This window comes from Cloeon dipterum, chromosome 2 (assembly GCF_949628265.1).
Source record: "Cloeon dipterum chromosome 2, ieCloDipt1.1, whole genome shotgun sequence".
NCBI classification, from domain to species: Eukaryota; Metazoa; Arthropoda; class Insecta; order Ephemeroptera; family Baetidae; genus Cloeon; species Cloeon dipterum.
In genome coordinates this window covers 30,651,481-30,666,487 of record NC_088787.1, presented here as the reverse complement: position 1 = coordinate 30,666,487, position 15,007 = coordinate 30,651,481, and the positions used below count along the sequence as shown (strand labels likewise).

The 15,007-nt window shown below is 39.7% G+C and overlaps 1 protein-coding gene across 1 annotated transcript in view; it reads right to left on the bottom strand.

Moving 5' to 3' along the window:
- Window positions 1–205: 205 nt before the first annotated feature.
- Window positions 206–15,007, bottom strand: part of LOC135936281 (homeobox protein orthopedia-like) — a 35,007-nt gene continuing 20,205 nt past the window's right edge. Inside the window, 4 exon segments of the mRNA XM_065479038.1 lie at window positions 206–1,519; window positions 1,521–1,884; window positions 3,702–3,884; window positions 4,601–4,784. Of these exon segments, the coding sequence (XP_065335110.1) occupies window positions 1,429–1,519; window positions 1,521–1,884; window positions 3,702–3,884; window positions 4,601–4,784 (822 nt within the window). The 3' untranslated portion in view covers window positions 206–1,428.

Here is a 15,007-nt window from a genome sequence, read left to right as displayed (position 1 = left end):
AGCCCGTCAGGCGTCGTTAAAGTGGCTTCAAAAGATATTAACACTTGCTCGAGGACTACCCTGACAACAGGGTTCGATTTCTTACCAGTTCTGTAATATTTTAATAAAAATAGGCTTGCTTGAATTTTAATAATTAAAAATTTTAATGTTTGTCAGCAGTCTGAATTTGTAATAAGTGGAAATTAATGTAAAAAAATGCCGTTGATAATTTCATATATGTACATAATTTATTAATCCTTATATAATACAACCCATGAATCGATTGAGAAGTACAATACGTTAACTATAATATGTTCAGGTATAATATAATAAGTAGGTTTCCTTTGTCATCAGAGTGAACATAAAAGACATAGCAAAATGGGAACACTGATTATCTTCTATACATTGCACTACAGTCGCATTTATCTGGCGCACTTTGTCGCTGCGTGTGCCACAAGAACATTACATAATAACCATGATAATTGATAATTACTCTCTAGGTGTACATTTCGCGCGCGCGCACAGGCATCAACAGTAACCTGCATTACGTGTGTATTTGTGTGTGTGTGTCTGTCTGTCTGTCGGGGGAAAATTAGCAGCGAATCACATTAGCTCTGATCTCTCTTCTTAAAATAAATGCACCGATCACGACGAAAAGTACAATTTCATTACGCGCTAGATCGTTATACTTGGTATCTTTTTGTTGGGTGTGTGATGTCTCTCTTGGTCTATACACTTCGCGGATTATTATTGTGAGGGTGGGTGTCAGTGTAATTTGTACAAAAAATCGTATACTGCCTCGTCTCTCGGGAGTGTGCACCGCATTTCTATATACGCACGATTACAAATTTGTTCGCGAAAAATCCTGCAAGAAGTGAAGCTTTGATAAATTAACAGCAAAAGCACGTAAAGACGCTGGCCTGGTTCAATAAATCATGAACGATATTTTCTACGGGCTTTGTGACACATTCTTATTAAATTTGAGAGAAATACTGAATGAAAACATCCGAAAATTAAATCTTAATCAACGTCGTTGATTTTGTTTTGGAACGAAACTTCCTATAGTTAAATTTATGACAGACTTGGAAGATTTAGTTGGGTTTCTTGGCCAGTTGTAGAATAATTTTTATTTGAACAACATGTGACATTTTTTAAAGTAGGTAATTTTCATGTGAAACAAATTTTCGCAAGACCATTGACGAATGAGAAAAATTGAAACTAGAGGTCTCAGCCGCGAGATTTAAGTTGGCGGCTGGCCACTTTTTACTCCTGCACTTTTTAATTTTCGACCCTTTTTCGCCGGCGGCTGCCCACGCGACCCAAAATTTGACGGTTGGCTGAGACCTCTATTAATTAAACACGCACTTTCCTGCATGCCAGCCCGACTCGGATTTGGACTAAACGATGGAACAGCCCGAGCGCCCGCATGGCGTTGAAACCAAAACTAAACTAAAATTCGTGTACTATTATTTTTGATGTGGATGAAGCCTTGGCGCGCTTATCTGTAGGCGGTGGTGGCTGCGACGCCTCCCGCATGCTCCAGGGCGCGTCTCCTGAGGGAGGCGATGCTGTGGCAGCGCCACGAACCTGACGAGTCGTCCTGCAGTTCGCCTTGGCAGTCAGCCTCCGCGGACATCGGCCCGCCGTCCTCGCATGGACTCAGCTGCTGTTGTTGTTGTTGTTGTTGCTGTTGTTGGTGCATCAGGTGCATCGAGGGCGGAGGCGGCGACTGCTGCAGCAGCGAGCAGTGCTGCTGGTGCGGGGGCGGCGGGGGCGGCGAGTGCTCGTTGGCGGCGGACACGACGCCGGCCAGCAGCAACGAGTTGAGGCCGCCGCCGCCGGTGACTGGACTGACGGAGGACCCTCCGCCGCCGCCAAGAGGGTTGAGTTGCCCGCCGGACGAACCTGTATACAAGTTCAGGTCAGTGTTTCTGTTTTTATTTGCCTTTATTTGTGGATTTTAAGTTATAGAGACCACCACAAGGCTGGTGACGCCGGGTTTTTAGTGGGGAGACGTGCGAAAGGGTTAAGTACAGCAAGGGAAAAGGTTTTTTAGAAACAGAACACCAACCGGAACCAGCACAGGAAAGCAACTGTTTCTATTGCGTGCAGAGGATTTTGATGCAGACACGAATATTAAAAAAAGGACAATAATCGGAGAGAATAAGGTGTAAATATTTATACTTTGGATTATTTCGTGATTAAATTAATAAAATTTTGACGTTTAAGTTATTCGATCAACGATAGAATGCCTAGGCAACTTCCATTTCTAGTAAGTTTCAATCCCTATAGTGAGTTTTAAATTTCAGTACATTTTTTCAGATGTTAAAACGCGGCTTAAAAATAATTTACAAGCACAACCTTCTTGGAATATTTTTAAAAATATTAAATAAATTTAAAAACTTTCAAATTGAAAAAATAACTTAAAAGTTTATGTATTTTAATGTATTTTATTGGACAAAATTGTCCAATAAAATACATTTTTTTAAATAAATTATTTCATTCAAATATTGACTGTGTCGATTCTCTTCGTCAATTTGCATCTTTCAATTTTCCAGAAGAGGTTTCTGAGTTTTCTAATTTGTCTGGGAAAATTGCAAATTTCTCATTAATGTTTTTTTAAGACGACACAGGTCATGTATCTCAATTTTGATAAGTGAAATACAATATTTTATTCGCCCCCCCTTTTTTCATTATTAAAGAAAGATCTATTTTTAACTCTAAAAGTCCAGTAAATTTAAGTTGAAATGACCTACTCATCCAATATCATTGTCTAAGAAAAAAAAATAATCCAAATTTCTACAAAGTCTCTCCAATAACGCTTTTTGTCTTAAAAAATCATGCCTTTTTGTTCAATAAGGAGGAAAAGTCCATCCTCTGCACACTGGGAATTCCTTTGCGGGTCTCAAATAAAGTCTTTGTTTGTTTTCGAGCGGGTCAGACAGCAGAAAGTATCTCTTTTCCATGAATGTAACGTTTCATTACGAATATCGCGTCTCGGTCTGGCCGACAACTTTCGTCACTGCACAGACTGACAGAGGAGAGCGAGAGAGCGACCGATCCCCTTCTGTTTGTGTTGACACCTAGGTGCTGCCTACGAGATATCGCAGGGAGCCTCGAAAGGTGCTAATTAAGAGCCGTGCACGCATGAGCCTCCAAACAAAATACGTCCATCTACTTAAGTGTGAGCCGAAAATATGCGCACGCTCATTTAGAAATTTCTAACAGCACTCTTCAATAAGTACACGTTAGCTTTAACACACTTTTTAAACTGCAGATAAAATAAAAAAAAAGTTTAACCGTCAGATTGTGGAGAAAAAATATTTTTTTTTAAATTTTACGTCTTAAAAACAATTGTATATATTAGCGGACCTTTTTAACTCCACCTAACTTTTAATGTTTCAAAGCTTCAATTTTTCGAGGAATATATGATTTTTCACGGATATAAGATTTGAACAGTTTTATTTTGCTGGCATATTTTAGCGAGACACACTCCCAGGAGATCGTAAAAGGCCCCTGCCGGGCACAAACGAGCAGAAGCAGAGAGACAAGCATTTGCCATCAATGTATACACAAAGCGCACACAAGAAGTATTGTTGCATCCATTGGCGGGAGCAACCATCCATCCATCCAAACAGAGAGACAGGGAGAGAGAGAGAGAGAGAGATTTTCAGCGCGGACACGAGTTAGTCATTAGGACCAGGAGACGAGCGCATGCTCACCGAGCGAGTTGAGCCCGTAGTGGTGCGGCTGGTAGGAGCCCGTCGAGCCCATGCCCGACGAGATGGGCAGGCCGGAGCCCGAGTTGAGGCCGGCGCCGAGCGAGCCGCCCTGGTTCAATTGTCCTATGCTCTGGCCGAAGCCGGCCGCCGCGCTCATCGCGCTCTGGCTCAGTTGTCCCAGGCCTGTAATCAGATCGGCCACTGCACGGTCAATCGCGTCAGACCGCCGCTCCACTTGCACTCATTCTCAACAAGCCCAAGGAGACGCAACCACGCCGAAATGCACCAAATTTATGATACAAAATATTATCTCACAGGAATTTAATAACTAATAATAGCACTGGAATATCGTCCTAGTCAGTTCCAATTGATTCCCAAGGGTCGAATTAGTCTAAGAGGCAGCGTGACGTGCCGAAAATCGGTGTCAACGTAAATCCGTTACTTTGGTGATTTTTTTTTGGTCTGAAAAGTGCCAGCGACCAATCAGAGAAAGGCAGATCGAGACAGCAGCGCCACAGTGACTGCCTGTCGAAGTGATTTAAGCGTCAAGTCAAGCTGTCACCACTCCCTTCTATGATTGGTCGCTGGAGTTTTTCTGGCACTTTTTAAACAATTAACAGTTTTTACGTATCTGCCGATTTTTTGACGTTATTTCGATTCGTCGATTATCGACCAATCGGTTTGGCTGCTCAACTTAATTCAACCCTCAGAAATCAAATGGCATCATAAAAAATTAATAATTATCTAATTCAATTATTTATAATAGATAGTAATTATTTTCTAAATAACTTTTACCCATCATAAAATTATAAATATTATTATTATGTTTTTTTGGAATTTGGCTCTTTGAGGGCGTTTCAGCGTTTGTGTCTCCCTGAGCTCGGCACAGGCACACTCACCTGGAGTCATGCCGGTCACGCCCCATCTGGTGTCGGTGGTTCCGAACATTCCGGACGAGAGACCGTCAGACATGGAGCCGAACGGCGGCAGGCCGTGCGAGGGAAGGAGGGCGCCTGGCGAACGAAACACGTTTGTCGTCTTCTTCCTCTTCTTCCACTTGGCCCGGCGATTTTGAAACCACACCTGCAACAGGACATTTGAACATGAGAATGGAAAATTACAAATTCCTGACAAGAGCAGCGCATCTCTTGCCGAAATTTCTTAAAAGTGCATTTTTGAAATCTGTTCAACGAGACAAATTGAGAGTTGAATTTTGGAAACTAAAGTGACCTCGTGGTCTTATTGACTAACGGTAATTTGTTAAGGGGTGAGGTAGGGGTTAGATGAACATTTTTAAGATGATTATAAAGTACTACGGTGCAGTTAACGATGGAGAAATGAATGCAAGAGATGGATGTGAGGGTTAACATAATACCCTGAAACCTTTATGACTCGTCAGAAGGCATCAAGACAAGTTGAATAGTATGATTTTTTTATTTTCTGACCAGCAGAAGCCGAGATCTCGCGTTCACTTGATATTTTGATTTTCTATCTTGAGCCGGGTTTTGACCATTGACCTGAAATATCTCGAAAACGGCAAGTAGCATATTGTCACGAAAATTTTAGGGTGGATGGATATTACAGTGTGCAACATTTCTGCACCATCTAAAAATTAAGAAAACCTGCACCTTTTTCGAAATTGAATAAGAAACTCAAAATCTAAAATTCGTGACCTCAAGACCTTCAAAAAAGTTGTTCAACTTGAAGAGTTACTTCAAATGGACTTCTTATACATTGGCTGGACTTCAAAAGATTCTAAATAAATATTTTTCTTAAAAAAATGAACTTTTGATTCAATTTGATATATTAAATAGATTCCGAGATTTGGTTAATTTTTCTAGTTTAAAAAACACAATGAAGACGGTGGTATGACCGGGAAAAATGTCCAATTTATTGAAATTCCCAAAGTTGTCTTGGTTTGTTCTTGGGGCTTGCAAGCACACACTTTGATATATATCAAGTAATCAGTGCTCAGGGAGCAGTGATCCATTTGAAAAAGCATCCCCGCTGCAGCAGGCACAAACAAAATAGGAAAACAGTGTCCGCAGTGCATTCAATTGTGTGGAGGGGTCCGGCGAGAGGGTCGACGCGCAAGCAACCCTTGCTGCATCCGCCTGCCGGCCGGCCGGCCAAGTTTGGACAAAATAAACGAGCGGGCGGGCTGGTGAGATGTATTAGCGGGCGGATTAAATGCGGCGGCTCCGGCCTCCGGAGACACGGCAAAGACGAATGAACGCGTCGAGAGCCGAGGCATTTGTTATCGGGCCGGATAAATAGTGGCCGCTCGCCTCTAAAACTCTAAATCACGAGGCTTATCCCGGCTCTGGGCCAATTTATGGCTCGGCCCTGCCTGCACCGACGCCGGCAGGTAATTTCGCCGCAAAATGGCGAACCAAATCAAATTAGCCGCCGCCAAATCAATTTTCTCTCATTAGCGATTTTTTTGCTGCCACTCGGCCGGCTGTAAAAATCGCGAGCAACAGGTTTTTTATTCCGCCGTGTATGTGTCGGCGGGTAATTAGCGCGCGCTGCATGCACCTCCGCTTTACGGCCCGATTTTTGCGCGTGCATGCTCCCGTGACCCTCGTTTTTTAAACGCTTTTTCAACGCCGACTTCAATTGCGAAGCGGGCACGAGGGAAAAGCAGTGCTGTCGTGTCATTAACTGATCGTTTCAAAAGTGAAATGACAACAGGGCTCAATAGTTCAATTCCTTTTTTTCGCAAATTTCATTATTATTGCTATTTTTTATGGAAATTGTTGAACGATCTCAACAACAACAGTAATAGTTTTTACGTGTTTTTAATCTACTCACATGAAAGAGTTCGCGAAAGAATTTTTTTAAATTTATTTTATTGTCACGCGTATGTTTCAAAGAATTTCAATATACTATATAAAAAACATGCCTTCTGTTTGCGACACGTAACTGTTAGAGAAGTCGCTGCAGTTCATTATTATTATTTTTTTGCAAAGAAAAAGCAGCAAAATCAGTGATGAATGAGTTGGGACAAATTTATTCACGAATATCCACTGAATAATTATCCGCTGTTATTTTCTTTTAAAAACCGCTTGGGCATAAAATTATAAGCAATTTGACCACAAATATTGCAATGCAATTTTTTTAAAATAATTTACTATCACGCTAATTTGACGTTATTTTTATTTGAAAACATGCAAGTTTTAGTTCCTTGGATAACTTCAATTTTTTTTATTTTATTTTATCAGCTATATATACTTTCTTAAACTTTTTTTTCTGTTTATTACCTTGGTGTTAGACATTTAATAGTTTCCCAATCAATTTTTATTCAATTCCAAGAAACAAATAAACTGGAGCCATTAATGTATTATCTTATTATTTGATAGAATGATTCAAGTTTTGTTTGAGCCGAATATTTACATTGTGGACTCATTAAAACGCGTCATATTAACCTAGCTACAATGTAATATGCTATATACTACACATAATATTCTAGACCAAAATCACAAACATAAAAGTCAAATTTAAAAAAAAAATTAATGACATTTTGTTTGATTTCGATCTGTCCGTCGCGATCTATCCTATGGTGTGCGAATTTTATATAATATTCCCAAAATTGCGAAACAAATCGTTATTTTCCAGTAAGGAGACAGTGCTTGATTGTAGCATAAAAATTTTGGAGCCGATTTTAAACGACAATTTAGAAAATTTTTAGCTTTACCTAATTTTAGATATACAAATATTTAGTTTTTCATGTAAATAAGGTAAAAATGGATTGAATTAAATAAAAATAAACTGAATTAAATTAATAGAGCAAAGAAAATATGCTCTGGCTTACCTTTTAGAGTGTTGTTAAATTTTGTAAACCTTCAAGAAATTTAATCTTAGTGTCTCAAACCCGATCAAATTGATAATTTTTTGTTTGTTGAAATCTCCCAATGAAATACAGCTGTTTCCCACTGATTTTTAGCTCATATTTATAAAGCTGTTGGTGAATTTAAAAATAATTATACGGCTTTTCAATTGAATGATTTGAAAAATAACTTCCCAAAAAACACTAATTTTTTTGTATTACCTTCAAACAACATAAAATGTTATTCATAAGCATACGAATTTTTCTTGTTATTTAGAGGTCGTGTTAAACAATTTTGTGGTGCTATCAAAATTTCAAAACATCAATTTGCCGCTTTTTACTCGCGCCTGGAGAATGGAGAACGCACAAAATCGTTTTCAGGCTGAATTAATCCCGGTTGCGCATTTAGAGTTTAAATTTGTCCCATCACTTTGTCAGGCTCGGCACAGCGGTAATAAAATGACAATGCGCGCGCGGCCGCGGACATGTTAATAAAATCCGCGTGCCGGCTCATTATTATTTTATTTTGCAATTATTCGCAGCTTAATGCTCGCGCGCTCGTCGGCCATATTAATTTGCAGCTGTAAAATAAATTGGTGTTGGTGTGTGGTGTGTGTGTGTGTGCGGCGTTGCGGCGGCTTTTTGCTGCTTCGACCGGCCGGCCACTTTTATGTGCGATATTCCCTTGATTGTTTTTATATGTGCGGCCACTCGCGCTGATGGCCCATAACGCTGATCGACATGGGACTTTTTCGCCCGCTTTCATTACACCCCCGGTGTTGTCTTCCGCCGCTCAATTCGCCCCATAAAAAGACGTACAAGCGAGAGAGCGGAGAAAAAGCTGCTCTCTATATACCTCGCTCCGACTCACCCAAACCGATCGATAAATCTGCCCTCGCCGCGCCACCACCCCTCACGCTAATGCGAAATTTAGGCTCTGCTCGGAGAAGAAAAACGAAATAAACAACCAATACTTGGTGTGCCTCACTGAGAGACGCTATATTGCATTTTTAATTCTATAATCTGATTGTTCTAGTAATAAGCTTTGTGTGGATATTTTGGAATCATGAAAAAGTACTTTTCAAATTTTGGGAAATTTAGCTGTCTGTTTCCTAAATGTTGCCTAATTCAATTAGGAAAATGTGTTTTAAATGGCTAATAGGAGACATAATATTAGTCATGGAATCCTGATTCATATTGTTTAACACAATTGAACCACAGTGCCATTTATATATAATGGTATATATTTATGTAAACAGTAAGAAATCAATAAAACTAAAAATTTAGTGTATTATAATTTAAAATTTTAATAACAAAATAAAATTAGGTTTAATTTTTAGGCCCATACCGGCTTTGCCCTCCTGGGTAAAGTTTTAAGTTTTAAAGTTGTGAGAGTAAACAAATATATAATGTTTAATAACTAAAAAATAAACAAAAAAGGTTAAAATAATAATTTCTCTCTTTTTCCAAATTTGTTCTAACTTTTCTTTAAACTGAAATAACATTTTAAAACTTAAACACATTTATACAACGCCGTATATAACTTTGTTTTACTCTCAACAATAATTTTTACGTTATAACCGTTATAAATAATAATGTTAATTTTTGTTTTTGATTTAAATTTTGGAAAATGCACTTCAAAGTTGTTTAATGACAAGTACATAAGCTTGTATGTAAATTTCTAAAGAGTTTTCGAGAGAGAAATTCCACTTCAAAACTTGAAAAAACCATGTTTTTTCCTTTTTTCGTGTTTGGCTAATATTTGCAACTGCCAATCTCGAGTTCTAATTACCAGAACTGCAAAAACTACCCACCGTTACTCGTCTCGATCTACCCTGAACAGCTAAATGGTTAAGGGGTACCAACCAACCACCACCCTAAAATTGCTGTAAAATATTCAATTGTTGAGAGTAAAAACTTTTGTAACGCTGGATTTTTTTACGTTCGCATTTAATTTAAAACTGTAGCAAGGAGTTGAAAGGGTTGGGGGTGAAATCTAACTTTTATCAAAATTAGCGCAAATCTAATCTAATTTTAAGCATTCTAAAACTAACTACATCGGCTTTATTACTCTAAATTATGGGTTCAACAGCTGAGGTGGCTCTTCGTAGAATTGAAAAACATTGTAGTTAAGATTAACATAAAAGAATCAGTCAATTTTTCAGCCAGAAATAAAATTAGTCAACATTCCAAGCAGCTGAACACATAGTCACATAATTAATTGATTTTGTTTTCGTCTTAATTAAAGATGCAGTATAAGACAAAAATACTTAATCTGCAAAATACTCTTATTTTTTAATAGGTTTTTTAATGTTTCAATAATTACTTGTGTTTTGGGACAAAATTAAATAAGCCAAAGAGATAATCATAAAAATTATTTATAAAGTTGCACCCTTCACAAAAAATACTAGAAAGGCATTTTGTCGAATGATTGTGACAAAAAACGAATTATTTATCTAAAGTTTCAAGCATTCAGAATCCAATTGAACTCTTGCCGTGAATTGAACTTCAAGAAGAAAATATGCGTGCACTTGAGTGTGTCGCGGTGGTGAGCGGGGGAATTTCAACAGTGGAAATCCGCAAGTCGCGTCCCAAGAGTCATTCGCCGCGCGGCAGCATTTTTTACGTATTTATGCGCGCGGCCGGCTGCACGCACGCATTAAACGAGCCGCCACGTATAATATCGCACTGCACACACACACACACACACACACACACACACACACACACACACACACACACACACACACACACACACACACACACACACACACACACCGAGTACATTTATAAATGTGCTGCGTTGTGGCGGGCCGCGCGGAATCCCCTGATGATTTACATAGATGAACTAGCAAAACACGTTTGCAGGGGTGCTATTATTTATTGCCAGGGCCATATTGCGGCGAGAGCAGGGTGGTGCGAGGAGGATTGCGGCGCGTAATTAGATCGGGGATCAGGGAGAGAGCGGTGGGGGATGCCGCTTGTTCTGACCTCATCAAATAATGATGCCGCCGCCACCGCCACCGCCGCCACAGCCACAGCCACCACGCGCGATCCTAATAAAAATATCGACTCGCAACGTGATGTGTGATGTGTGTGCGCGCCTCCTGTTTGTCTTTGTAATAATAATCGCGTGATAAATAGCTGAAAGGCAGATCCGAGTAGGGATAGAAGAAGAGAGAAGAGAGAGAGCGAAAGGGGTTTGTCTCTTGGGCTCTGCTGCGTTATTTCGCTTTAATAGGGGCAAGTGATCTGTATTCACGTGCATATCAGCAAAATCGCAGTTAATTTCACTCTTAATGAATCGACAACGATTCCAATTGTGGAAATATCAAACTGACAGCTGAGCGAAAATCATACGGTTTTGGCGGTGTCAGGATAATCTGACAATGCGTTCCCAAAACAGCAGTGTCCAATCAAATTGCAAACATAAAATAACAAAAAATCACGACGATTTAAAATATTCACTTTTCGACTCTGTGGGTGAAATTACGGCCAAGGGGGTTGGAGCAACCAAAAAACTACTCAGCCCACCAGGGGATGTCAAGCCAAGTTGAACGGTGTTCAGTTTTTGCATTTTCGACCCAAAGAACCCGAGATTTAACGCTCAAAACATTTGCAAAAATTGTATAAATTTGTGATTTTTTCGAAATTTTATCGGAAACTTTGCCAAAAAACTCCTTGAAATTTTCACGCGATCCATAAGACCACTCTTTACCGGTGTTTCGGATTTTTAAAGTATGCCACTGGCTTTAAAAATCCAAAACACACCCAGAAATTTTGGAAAATGAGTCTTGGTGGCCTTTAACCTTGTCTGATGACCTCAAATTTGATGTTCATTCATTTGATGAGAGGTGTTCCACGCATTCCTTAACTTTCAAATTGCACCAACTAAAAAATTCACCAAAATTGGAAAAAAATAAACAATTAGTATTTTTAGTCAAAACCTTAAAAATTCCATCTTAAAATGCAGCGCCGGGTTGGGTGCTTTGTAACGATACTCATATTAAAGCTAGTCTTGCTTGTTGTGCTGTTTTCATAGCTCTTTAAAGGCCATTAATAGTGATTACTATCCAATTACTTGGCGACACATTAGCACTTCATTAAACTTGGTTAACTCAAATCATCGTGTCTTGCTTGCTGCGTGCTCACTCGCGCGGCAGTTGATTCAATCACTCAAGCGTAATCAAATTTGCCTCGTACTTAACATGTTATAATTGAATTTGCATAATGACCAATTAGCTTCCGCCATGCTGTGAGTGTGTGTGTTCCTCGATGCTGCGTCTCGCCCACCCGCCCGCCTCAGGGAAGTGCATTCCGCCGCTTCCTTCAAATAAACGTTGCAGGTTTTTTTCAATACACGGACGCAAGACCGGTTTTGCAACTTGCAAAGGACATTTTTGATTTCCTCGTTGTTTGTCAGAGTGGATTTCACAAGGACCTGCATTGCTCGGTTGGTTGGTTGCTTCTTCAATTAGCACCGGCTCTCGGATGGCCTTCGACATGTGGGTGACTGTGTACGCATCTCCACGCAAAAATGGCAAGCAGGAGGAAACGTTTTCTGCCTCAAGACCTGCAATGATACTGCACTCTGATACAAAAATTTACTTTGATTGATGCATTAAATCGACTCCAAGCAACGGCAAGACAATTATGTTTCTGCGCCTTTTATGCCACTGTTATTTTTAGACTGATTTTAGGAGCAATTTAGTCAATTTAGACGGCCTTTTTTAATTAATTTTACTTTTAAAGTATATGTATTTATATAAAAATTCGTAAGGGGTTAAAAGGGGTATGTAATTTAATTTCAATTTCTTTGTTTTTCAGCATAGTAGTTTTTAGGGGTGGGTTTTTGTTTCTTTCAGAGAGTTTGTGATCAGTGAAAATTTTGTTAATACTGCAAAGCGACGTGATTTTTATCGTTATTGCAATGCATGGGGTGGAAGGGGGATGAGAATTAATCACCTTAAAAACCCTTTGGAAATCTAGAAGAGATTGAGATGAGTCCAACGGTGGTCAGTTTTTGCATTTCTGACATTCAGAACACGCGATTAGGAATTGGTAATTATAAAAAAAATTAAACTTTCCATTTTATCCAACATTGTGATCTCCAAATCTCGGGTTTGAGCGATCAGCATTACAAAAACGGCCCACCATTCGACTCGTCTAATCCTTCCCTAGATAACCGAAGGATTTTAGGGGTGATCTGACCGACTGGCAACCCCAATTTGCCGTTTTTCTACCTCTGAAGTAAAAACTTCGATGAAATTTTAAGTTCTACTATTTAGATTTTTCCTATCCACTCTCTACAAAGGGTAAAAGGTGGTAGTTTGGGGTATATTTTAATTTATTAAAGTGTTGCGATCTCTGAATAAGTTTGCTGAAAGTGCAAAGCAACATGATTTTGAACGTTACTGCGATGCGTTTGGGGTGGGAGGGGGATGAGGGTTGATCACCCTCAAAACACTTCGGCTATCTAGTTGAAGTCGAGAAGAGTTAGAGGGTGTGAAGTTTTTGCAATTTGGACAGTTAGAACCCGAGATTAGGTGGTGACGATATTTTCAAAAATACACCAATTTGAGTCACTCGAAAATAGTTTTACATTTGCGAGGAATAAAAACGGAACTAGCACAAATCAGTGTTTTATAAAATCATCTGAATTTCAGTTTTTTAACTTTTTTCACGCATCATCACGTGTGAAACTAGGCTAGCAAAAATGCTTTATATTGCGAATTGCCCATTGCCGGTGCACGCGGGCAGCAAAAATCCCAAATGCTTCCCAGTCGAGGCACGATTTTGGGCCAAAATTCTGGCCGGCCGAATTGCGAATTGCATCGTCCGTCGTGATATCCGCTTAGTTTGAACCCTCCAATGCAACAGCGGGCGGCATGACCTCTTTCGTTCGCCGCGCCATCGCATACGAGAGGCGGGATATGCGCTCCGCGTGTGTGTATGTGGCGCGCGAAAGCCGTATAATAACCGTATCATCATCCCGGATGATACCTATATGGCCAGTAATATCCGTATATTTGTGTAGAGAATGACTTTATGGAGAAGCGGCGAAAAAAGGCGGCCCCTGCGACGACGTACATACGCGCGGGTGAAAGCGGGCGAGCCAGCGAACGAGTCGAGGGTGTAAAAATGCGCGCGGCCGCCGAGCACTTTTATTACCCACCCCGGCACCGTGCAAGATGTGCCATGTAATAATAATAAGCATTAGTTCTAATCTAATGTGTATGTGTGTGTGTGCGTGTGTGCTCGGCTCTTTTTTATTCAGTGCGCGCCGCCGACAGCGTAAAAGGAGATTATTGCGTAATTAAAAATGCAATAAGGACTCATTCCACCACGTAAAAATGTACAGTGTGCGACGCAGTTCAAAATCACGACCAAAGCCGACGATTTGCGACCCTATTAAAGCTGCAAATTTTTTCTTTCGAATTCTGCTCAGATTCATCGAGCGTGGAAATGCTCTAACAGTCTAAGGCAATTCATTTTAAATGCATATGTTTTATTTATTTACTCAGGATTTATATTTAATTAATTATATTTAAACCATTTTGCTACGTAAAAATTAACTATTATGGTTTCAAAATTCAAATTAAAAAGGACTTCAAGAAGCCTCATTTTCTGTACTGCTGTATATAATACAAATTAAATATAGGTTTTGTGTAGATCTCTCGCCACTACTGTCACAGCAACTATAGTTTGCATATTTGTTTGAAGATTTCATGAGGTTTAATTAAACAGTATTATAATTTAGAAAAAATTATGGGTTTTGGATAATTTAAAATATTTTAAAGCCTAACGAGCAAATACAAAATTTTTGCTATTAACATTTGAGCAAAGGGTTAAGCACCCCCCCTAAACCCTTCAGCTGGTCAGGGGAGGTCGAGACGAGTCTAACGATTCTGTATTTTGCATTTCTGATGGTTAGAACCCGGGATTTGACGTAGAAAAAAATTGCAAAACTTCAGAAAAATTCAGAAAAATCGTGCATTTCTATTAAATATATATTTTTCAAATAGCATTCAGTGAAACTTTTTGGATTTTTTTACAATTTTACAACCCAAATGGCAGTTTAGCACGGGTTTGACACATCTTGAATGGTGACAAACACAGCCTTTTGTAGCACATAGTCTCCGTGTACCGGCTGAAAGCATTTTGTTGCGGGGTTAAAAGCTGCCATTGACATGCAACCCCCGAGGAAAGGGGTGGCAGCTCTCGGCGAGGGTGGCTAAAAGCCGCTGGTAAAAGCCCGCATGGAGTTTGCGAACACGATGCAAAGAGGTGACACTCGCCCCATCAAAAAAGTTACTTTTGCGCCTCATCCTCCCGAGGCTGCGCGCGCGATCTCTCAAATAGCGTATATATATTTTTTTTATTTTTGAAAGGCTGTCATGCGGTGCTACAGCACGCTATGAACAATTTTGATGGCGCTCTCCGAGAACAAACTAACAGCACTCGCGCACCAACTCAC